Raw genomic sequence first — 10,141 nt, 5'->3', positions numbered from 1 at the left:
TGAAGATGATTCCGTCCTTGGCTTTCAGCTCGCTTCCGCTGCTCCTCTTCTCGAAATTAAAATCTTCAAACAAGGGGGGGGGCATAACTTTCTGTGGACTCACCGACTCAAAGTCTCCCCAAGTTTCTGTTCCGGCATTAGCCCTTCGTCCCATGGAAAACCACAAATTAAAAACCATGGGAAGAACAGTCTTCTTAACGAAAAGTCTTCTTTCATCACGAAATGGGGCGAAACACGTCTCTCCTGAAGAAAATTCTCCTTCCTCCCCGTCTAGTTAAACTCCTCCTCAAAAGAGAAAAAGAAGAAAAGCAGTATCTAAAAAAAAAACAATTTTCCCCCCCCAAAAAAAAACACGGCTTCCAAAATCTATTTAATTTTTCCTTTCAAAATACGGAGCCAACCTATCCGCATGAACGACTTTTTTTCCTATGCTTAGACGACTTCTGAATACAGAATACCACCTCCCCTAACTTCTTCAAAATCAAGTAAGGTCCTTCCCAATTACTTTGTAATTTAGGAGCCTTACCTCTAACTCTACAAGGATTAAAAAACCAAACCTTCTGTCCCTCTCGGAATAAAATATCCCTAACATTCTTGTCATAAAATGCCTTAACACGAGAGGACTTAACCGCCATCTTCCTCCTGACTTGAGAATGGATTTCATCAAGCCTTTGTCTTAAACCTCTAACAAACTCTCCTTGAGAAGCTGAAAACTGAGAAGATTGAGGAGGCATTCCCCGCGTCAAATCTAACGGTAACCTTAAATCCCTGCCAAAACAAAGCTCCGCCGGAGAAACCTCAGTAACCTCATGCTTCGAAGACCTATAAGCTAACAAAAACATTGAAATCCAACGATCCCAATCTCTTTGATTTTCCGAAACAAATTTTGAAAGATATTCCAAAACTGTACGATGCTGTCGCTCCACCTGCCCATCCGATTGTGGATGTAAAGCAGTAGTCCTAGTTTTCCTAACCCCCAAAAGATTCAACAACTCTTTCAAAAGACCGGACTCAAAGTTACGTCCCTGATCCGTATGTATTTCCTCAGGAACTCCAAATCTCGAAATAATTTCTCCAACAAAAACCTCAGCTACCGTTCTTGCCCTAATATTCCTCACCGGAAATGCTTCCACCCATTTAGAAAAACAATCAACAATTACCAAAAGGAACCTATTCCCAGAAGAAGATATAAAAAAAGGACCAAGAACGTCCATCTGTAATCTCTGAAACGGAGATCCGACATTGTAAATTTGCAAAGGAGATTTCCCTTTGCCGGTAGGTCCCTTGTTTGAACAACAAACCGAACACGAACGACACCAATCTTCTACATCTTGTTTACAAGAAACCCAATAAAAACGCTTCCGAATTCTATCTAGAGTCTTATTGATTCCAAAGTGCCCAACCGAAGGAGAATCATGGGCATCAGCTAGAACCTCCTTAATCCGTTTACGAGGAACCACTAACTGAAACAGCACCTTCCTTAAATTCGGAGCTATCCATTTCTTATAAAAAACTCCGTTCTCTAAAACGAGGGAATCCCAATATGAATTAAGAACTCTTCCCGTTGTATCTAAAGAAGAAAATTCCGAACGGGAAAGACGTTCCCCAGACTCCTTCGCCTGTATTAAAACATTAAGACTCGGATCTTCCCGCTGATCCTTTTTCCAAAAATCTAACTCTTCTACTTGGAAGACTATACGAGCCACAGTCTCACCTCCCTCGGAAAGACTTTTTTGCTCAACCTTAAAACAATACCGACAGTTTTCCGTTTCACAAAGCCGTCTCGATAAACCATCGGCATTCCCATGAGAAGTCCCCTTCCTGTAAGCAATTTCGAACTGAAATTGTTGTAATCTTTCTACCCAGCGAGCTAACTGACCCTCGAGTTCCTTAAAAGACAAGAGCCACCTTAAAAAAATATGATCCGTGCGAATTAAAAATTTCCCTCCTAAAAGAAAATGACGAAAAGATTTGACTACATCAACAATGGCTAAAAGCTCGCGTCGAGTAACACAATAATTCCTTTCAGACTTTGATAAAACCTGACTGAAATACGCTATAACTTTCTCCTCATCCCCTTGCTTCTGTGAAAGAACAGCCCCGATTCCTATTCCAGAAGCGTCAGTATCTAAAATAAACTGACCTTCCTCTTTCGGGAACGCTAACACTGGAGGAGAAGTTAAGGCCCGCTTCAAGGATTCAAAAGCCTTTTGACAATCATTCGTCCAAGAAAATTTCACCAAATTTCACGTCAAATAATGAAGTGGCTTTGCTATTGAAGAAAAACCTTTCACGAATCTCCGATAATACGAGCAAAAACCTAATAAGCTTCTCAATTGCTTCTTCGTATGAGGAACTGGCCAATCTATCACTGCTGCTACTTTCTCCTGATCAGTAGCTACCCCTTCTGAAGAAACCACATGACCTAAGTACTTAACTTTCCTACTGAAAAGAACACACTTCCCTGGATTGATTTTTAAATTAAATTTTCTTAAACGAAGAAACACTTCATTAAGATTCTCCATAAGTCCTTCGAAACTTCTTCCAAAAACTATCACATCATCTAAATATACAAAACAACTCTTAGAAAGAAGCCCTTCCAAAACCCTTTCCATAAACCGTTCAAAAGTTGCCGGAGCATTTGTGAGACCAAAAGGCATGACAGTGAATTGCCAAAGTCCTTTTCCTATGGAAAAAGCCGTTTTCTCCTTGTCCTTTGGATCCATCCTGATTTGCCAATACCCACTCTTAAGATCAAGAGTAGCAAACCAGGAATTCCCAGCCAAACGATCTAGAATATCATCTATCCTCGGAAGAAGAAAAGAATCTTTTACCGTGACCGCATTAACTTTCCTATAATCAACGCAGAATCTATTTGTCCCATCTTTCTTTTTGACTAAAACTGCTGGAGAAACCCAAGGACTTTGCGACTTCTCAATTACCCCACGGTTTTTCATATCTTCGATAATTCCATCAACCTCATCCCTCATTCGAAAAAAAATCCGACGAGGAACCTGTCTAATCGGAAGAGCGCCCGCTACATCAATCTTATGTTTTACTAATTCGCAATTCCCTGCAACTATTTTCTCCGAAAATGTCCCCTGGAATTCTCTAAAGAATAAAGAAGCTACATTCTTCTGCTCATCATTTAATTCTTTTAAGCTTTCTTTAAAAAGCTTCTGAGGAAAAGAAGAATTCATCCCGGAAGTCTGTTTGATTCTGGCCACTCTCAAAGAATTCCGACAAGAACTAAAAACTTCATCAAAAATTTTGAAAAAACCAACCTTCCTCAGAAAATCCGCCCCGAGAAGGCAATCATCCGAAATCTCCGCTACAAACATGCTCATTTCAAGAGCAAACTTCCCTACCTCCATAGAAACTTTAGCTTCTCCTCTAATAGAAACATCTTCCCCTGTAGGATATCGAAATCTTAGCCCCTCTCTAAGCGATTGTAAACCTGAATTCCCCTTTCCGAAAAACCTAGAACTCAAAATAGTAATATCAGAGCCCGTGTCAACCCTGAAATTACATTTCCTACCATTAATCTTTCCTGCGAAACAAAAATCGCGTGAAGAATAGCCAATTCTCCTGGAAAATAACTCCCTCGGGGCCTCCTTTCCTTTAGCCGACCCCCGAAGAGGTCGACTATTCCGAGTTTTCCTTACGGGTAGAGCACTGATTCTGGAAGTGTCCTGGCTTCCCACAAAGCCAACACTCTCCTCGAGCCCCCCCCTTCGTCTCCCGAGAAAACTTATTCCCTTTATACTTCCTAGGATTCACCGAACTTTCCCCCTTTCCTTCGTTTTCCCTAACGTCCCCCCTGGACTTTTCCGAACGAAAAGAATTAAAATTTCTAAAAGAACTCGCGCACCCCTGAAAACCTGACGCTTTCCTATCGAAAGATTCCCCGAAAATCGTTTTGATCACTTTCGATCTCTCGATCGCCTTTTTAAGTGAAGAGATCCCTTCTAATTGCAGCGTTCTCCTAACCCTACCATCTAACAACGCAGAAATAAATTGTGCACAAGCGATCTTGTCCCGTACTTCATAGGGACATTCAGGATAAGCTAACTGAAATAACCGCTCTAATTCCGTCCCAAAAGAAGCAAAATCCTCCCCTTCCTTCTGTCTCCAATTAGTAAAAAGAGAATAATAATTTTGAGAAGACCGCGGTTCCCCGAAACACAACTCGAGCTTTGCTCTAAGCTCCGCGTAGCCCATGCCCTCGGAATCCTGAAAAGTACAGAGAACCGAACGCGCTCTGCCCCGAAGGCAAGAAACAAGGGAACAGTTCTCGCCTCTTGTCCTCACTGCTTCGCCCGAGCGATCAAATCAAATTGAAAGAAGAACTCCCGCAATAGAACGGAACCGTCATACGTGTCTAATTTTAAATTCAACCCGGACACGGAACGCGCGTCACCCTCAACCGGAGGGACATCCGGAACGAAACTCGCGCCCCCCTCCGCCGGAAGAACACCGGAGACGCGCGAAAAATTATTGGAGGGACTTAGCTGCAGGATTCGGCTCTGCATCCTTGTGATCGCATCATCACGCAGACGAATCTCGGCCCGCAGACTCTCCTCCCTCTGCTCCTGCTCGACCCGCAGCTGACGCATCTCCTGACAAAGCGACTCAAACGCCGCCGCCTCAGACGAAGCAGGATCCTCCTGACGGGATCGCCTCCTCTTCGCCGTATGCGTAGCCATCCCGGACGAGCCCCCAAAATGTTACGCCGGGAACGGGTCGGCGAACGTCTCCGCGTTCACGTCTCTTTCACTCACTCACTCACACTCGCGGCGCCTGAGCTCCGCAAAAGAAAAGGAGACGGGTTTAGAAAAAGGAAAGATAAGGGTTTAATCGGACTTAACCAAATACATCCGCACCGAATTAAGTCACGGGCAAAACTGTCATTTCTTAACCATAACAAATAGTCTTCGTTCCCCTAGCAACGGGGAACCGAAACCTCGGAGCGAGCCGGCAGCTTCATGCTGCTCCGTATACCGGGCGTATCAATATAAACTCGTAAATTAAACGCTGTTATTCGCAGATTAACGCATCTTATGCGGCGATGTCGCGCTACGCTAACAAATACAATGCATAATAGATGCCCTATTCCGTCGCAAACGGTTTAAGCTTGTCCGCTGACAAAATCGTGTTTAATGCTTTTCCGGAGAGATTGAACCCGGGCACATCCGTGACTACGTACCGTCCGTGGTTGAGAACCTTTGATATCATGTACGGGCCCTTAAATTGTGATTTAAGTTTTCTCGATTGACCCGGTCGGGTCTGCGAATCTCGAATCAAAACCAATTGTTGTTCCTTATACAATGAAGGCTTTTTGTGCGCCGCGTCATAATACAATTTATTGTAGTTTCGGATTTTTTCCGTCGCTTCGATAGCAACATTGCGTGCTCTCTCTCTCTCGCTTTCAATTTGTCGATCTACTCCCGCCAACCTATCGACCAATGCCGTGATTTCGCGATCCGCGTGATTTCGCTGGTCGTAGCCTAGCAACAGTTTGCTCGGAGTGCTGTTCAGCGATGCGTGCTTCGTATTGTTCATCACGTATTGAACCAAAGATAACGCGTCGTGCCAGTTGTTCTCGCTCTCCGCGGCCTTCGTGAGTGACGATTTCAGAAATCGATTCGCGCGCTCCGCCATGCCGTTCGCTCATGGGGACGCCACCGCTACGTGCCGTAATTTGATACGAAGGGCTGACGCGAAGTTAACAAAGTCTTTCGCCGTAAACGCCGTACCGCGATCGGCCACGATTTCGCTCGGAGTGCCGAATATGTTAAATAATAAACGCAAATGTTCGATCGTTTCTTTCGCCGTGGTTGATCGCGCGGGTATCAGCCAAGTGTACCGTGTGAACGCTTCCACCGCGACGAGAATGTGTCGGAATCCGCCTGATTCCGGCAGAGGACCAAAGTGATCAAGATGCAGAATTTGAAAGGGTAAGTTTGGCCCATTTATCAAGTGCAGTTCTCCTTCCCTTGCATGAGGTGAGGCATTGGCGGTAAGGCAGGTTATGCAGTTGTCCACATACCTTTTAACCTGTTTTCTTATTGAGGGGAACCAGTAGGTTTGTTTTATACCCTCCACAGTTTTTTCAATCCCGCAATGTGCCAAATCATTGTGATAAACTCTGCATATCTGATTTACCATGGCCTCTGGTACATAAAACCTCGCTCTATCCTCTCCCTGTCTATATACGAGACCTTCTATCAATTTAAACTTGTCACTTTCTTTGTGTTCCAGATTCTTAGCCAGCTGCTGAACAGTTGGGTCCTGAAGCTGCCTAAAAATCAGTTCGGCTTCTAATGGCAGCGCATCAACCAACGCTACGTGTCTGCTGAGGGCATCGACATGCGCCATACGCTTACCAGGTCTGTGTGACAGTTTAAATTTATAATTCTGCAAAGCGAGAGTCCATCTAGCTATCCTAGGGTTGAGACTAGCTTTGTTCACCGCGTAGACCAATGCATTACAATCTGTTATTACCATGAACTCTATTCCGTAGAGATAAATGTGGAATCTCTCTACAGCTCGCACTATCGCTAACATTTCTAATTCGAAACTATGATATCTACTTTCAGCCTGGTTAGTGGCCTGACTGAAGTAGGCTACCGGTGCCCAACCCTGACTCAGTTGCCTCTGCATTAAGACAGCTGCTAACCCCTCTGCGCGTTACTGAACGACTCTCCGAGCCGACGGCCGTTCGAAGCCGGCTGCCCGTTGAGCGATCGTGCTGCCCACGTGCGTTCATCTATATACATCAGCTCTAAGAGCTTTGGCGGTTTCTACCAGACAACGCTAAAGCGACCCGCCACAGCGCTGCTAGTGGTAAATCTTTTACAGTATACTGTGCCTAGAGTAGAGAAATAAATATCGACGCTCTGGTTCTTTTCAGTATTTCCCCTAGAAATCCCTAAATCCATAAGCCGAGACGTCACACGTTATTTATAAGTTTTTATACTGAATCGTATTTTGCATGTTAATTTACAACAATTTAATGTTATTTATTAAATATTTTTACAATATTTTATTAATCGAGTCGTTTCATAAATGTCAGTACTAATGCTGTGTTTCTATTGGTTGAAATTAATCGAGTGACATTTTACGTTTGCTTTTCACGTTATTTAAATGTTTTAATTTATAATTTTATTTTGCACGTTAATTTACAACAGTTTAATGCAATTTAATAAGTATTTTTACATTATATTATTATTTAAGTTTTTTTATAAATGTTAGTATTAATGCTGTGTTTCCATTGGTGAATATTTTTCGCAAAATATTTTATGCTTATTTTATTCGTTTGTGGGAGATCTACTGCTTCCTCGAGTGTCCCGATGGATTTTCTAACAAATTTGAATCTTCTTTTTGGTTCCCACAAAGTGCCAAGACTGTGCATCAACGAGAATCAATTTTTATAAAAGTTTTAAAAGTGATAGGTATGTGTAATAGGTTTAAGTTTGAAGCCTGAAAAACAAATATTTCTATTTGTTTTTCAGGCTTTAAATTTTATAGGCAAAAGATACGTGACGGCAGCTAACCAACGAGACCATCCGGAGACCCGGGGAAGCCGCAGAAGTCCCTCTGACCATTCCTGGTGCAAGAGAAAAATCTTTGATTCACCCAGTACTCCAGATAGCACTAATACTTTCCAGAGTGAATTCAGGTATGTCACCGGTTGAAACTGAAAGAGAGCACTCTCCTCTATCACGAGGGATCGAATTTAAGCCGACTTTGACCCTTGTTTAATTTAGAAGTGAGAAAATCAAGATTTAATTTCTTTAACCTCAAAGTGTCAACTTGCAAATTTGAAATTCATTTTAAAAATATTTCTATTTGTTTTTCAAACTTCAAACTTTATAGGCAAAAGGTACGTGACGGCAGCTAACCAACGAGACCATCCGGAAACTCGGGGAAGCCGCAGAAGTCTTTCTGACCATTTCTGGTACAAGAGAAAAATCTTCGACTCACTCAGTACTCCAAATAGCACTAACACTTTCCAGAGTGAATTCAGGTTTCTAAGTTTAATTTCTGACTTAAAATCGGTTTATCTAAGTGTAGTAGAGTGTTTTAATTACATTTTATAAATTCTCTTAACTGTAAATAAATTTATATTTCAGATTCTTGGTGATTGGAGTGCTGCGAGAGTCACAGAAGTTTCACTGCACTTGTACAGCTTGTGAAAATAGTTCTGCTTATTCCTGGAGTATCCAGTTGGATTTTTTATCAAATATAAACCTTCCTTTTGCTGCCCAAAAAGTTCCAAGGCTTTACATCGACGGGAACTATTTTTTATAAGAGTTTTAAAAGTGACAGGTATGTGTTATAGGTTAATAGTAAAGTTACACTTAAATAAATTATTTTCAGGCTTCTAAGTTTAATTTCTGACTTAAATACGGCTTTATTTAATGTAGTAGAGTGTTTTAATTACATTTTATAAATTCTCTTAACTGTAAATAAATTTATATTTCAGATTTTTGGTGATTGGAGTGCTGCGAGGGTCACAGAAGTTTCACTGCACTTGTACAGCTTGTGAAAATAGTTCTGCTTATTCCTGGAGTGTTCAGTTGGATTTTTTATCAAATATGAACCTTCCTTTTGCTGCCCAAAAAGTTCCAAGGCTTTACATCGACGAGAACTATTTTTATTAAGACTTTAAAAAAGTGACAGGTATGTGTTCCAGGTTAAAAGTAGAGTTACTCTTAAATAAATTATTTTCAGGCTTTCAAGTTAAATTTCTGATTTAAAATCGTTTCTATTTAATGTAGTAGAGTGTTCTAATTACAATTTAATATTTCTCCTAACTGTAAATAAATTTATATTTTAGTTTTTTGGTGATTGGAGAGCTGTGAGGGTCATAGAAGTTTTCCTGTGCTTCTACACATTGTCAAAAAAGTTCTGCTGCTTTCTCAGGGGTCCCGTTGGATTTTCTATCAAATTTGAACATTATTCTTGCTGCCCAAAAAGTTTTAAGCCTGTGAATCAACGGGAACTATTTTTATTAAAACTTTAAAAAAGTGACAGGTATGTGTTTGAGGTTAAAAGTGGAGATATTGTTAAATAAATTTCAAATGTATAAAGAACTGTCATTAATTTTTTCTTTAATTTTCAGGTCTGCCGGCGTGCACACTAGTTCCTGAACATGGAATTTCGAAGAGGAATCCAGCAAAGCAACTGTTTGAGACCCAGTTTTTTTATTTATTTATTTGTTTCACGTTATAATTTGTTACAAAAATTCACACATAGTGTCAGACGTTAAAATTTTTTAAAATAGAAGAAAGAATCTTTTTTTTCACATCAATTTCACGATAAATTTCATTCCATGGACCATAAAAAAGATCTATAATTTCTTGAGCACGATTTAAATATCGTCGAGATTTTTTTAATACGTTTCTGTAACATAAACAAAAATTTATAACACATTGTGATAAAGACAACGCAAATGGACACATAACTTAGTACAATCTAAATAAAAATGCTGTATTTACTTATAAAATTTTGATGATGTATTAGATTCTTCTTGCAAATATTGTAGACATATATCTGTTAATTTATTTATTTCGTTACAAACTTCAATACTGTAAAAACCATATCTTTCTTCAATGATCACCATACTATGTTCAAGATATGAAATCGAGTTCAACCATTGTCCTAAATTGGAAAGTAACAATGTTATTAAAATAATCTTATAACTTTCTAGGCCGGCTTTTCTGATATTAAATCAAAGATATCGTATTCAGTCTTTACTGTCATCATATTTACATTTATATTGCAGTGATACAGACCCGTAATAGCGTACACCTTTGCTATGAGATCCATGGTAAGAGCTATATCCTCGTGATACTTGTATAATGCATCTTTCCTAAGCAACAAACATTCTTTCAATTGAATTAATGCTTCATCGTACTTTCCATTTTGTATGCATGTTTTTGCTTTAGTGAAATAATGTTGAGCTTGTCTCAATGTAAAACCATAAATATTTTCATAGACTACTGCACCGCAATCAATGCAGTACACAGATGAGTGACAATTGTCACTCAATGGACCTTGCTGCACTAGTTCAACAATACGGTTGAAGAGAACAGGTCAACAGGCTCAGTATATCACCAATCAAAATGTTTTACTG

General features: G+C 40.4%; 2 protein-coding genes across 2 annotated transcripts; both read right to left on the bottom strand.

Moving 5' to 3' along the window:
* Positions 1 to 5,109: 5,109 nt before the first annotated feature.
* On the bottom strand, positions 5,110 to 5,661 carry LOC139104015 (uncharacterized). The gene has a single exon (XM_070659234.1). It carries the CDS (start codon positions 5,659 to 5,661, stop codon positions 5,110 to 5,112), a length of 552 nt encoding a protein of 183 aa, XP_070515335.1.
* Positions 5,662 to 9,192: 3,531 nt separating this feature from the next.
* LOC139103967 (SET and MYND domain-containing protein 4-like) lies at positions 9,193 to 10,132 on the bottom strand. The gene is made up of 3 exons (XM_070659166.1): positions 9,801 to 10,132; positions 9,504 to 9,666; positions 9,193 to 9,408 (listed from the first exon to the last, which is right to left on the bottom strand). The coding sequence occupies exons 1-3, from the start codon at positions 9,832 to 9,834 to the stop codon at positions 9,264 to 9,266; spliced, it is 342 nt and encodes a 113-aa protein (XP_070515267.1). The 5' UTR covers positions 9,835 to 10,132; the 3' UTR covers positions 9,193 to 9,263.
* Positions 10,133 to 10,141: the final 9 nt, after the last annotated feature.

The sequence above is a fragment of the Cardiocondyla obscurior genome, linkage group LG07, assembly GCF_019399895.1.
Source record: "Cardiocondyla obscurior isolate alpha-2009 linkage group LG07, Cobs3.1, whole genome shotgun sequence".
Classification (NCBI taxonomy): domain Eukaryota; kingdom Metazoa; phylum Arthropoda; class Insecta; order Hymenoptera; family Formicidae; genus Cardiocondyla; species Cardiocondyla obscurior.
Note: the sequence above shows the minus strand (reverse complement) of the source record. Positions and strands in the feature narration are given on the sequence as shown.

What these genes read in the sequence shown, in the direction of transcription:
- LOC139104015 (XM_070659234.1), bottom strand. Translation starts at nt 5,661, where the DNA reads ATGGCGGAGCGCGCGAATCGATTTCTGAAATCGTCACTCACGAAGGCC.
- LOC139103967 (XM_070659166.1), bottom strand. Translation starts at nt 9,834, where the DNA reads ATGGATCTCATAGCAAAGGTGTACGCTATTACGG. An exon ending in AAAGGTGTACGCTATTACGG is followed by an intron (nt 9,667 to 9,800) that starts GTCTGTATCACT and finishes TTTCCAATTTAG; the next exon opens with GACAATGGTTGAACTCGATT. An exon ending in ACATCATCAAAATTTTATAA is followed by an intron (nt 9,409 to 9,503) that starts GTAAATACAGCA and finishes TTTATGTTACAG; the next exon opens with AAACGTATTAAAAAAATCTC.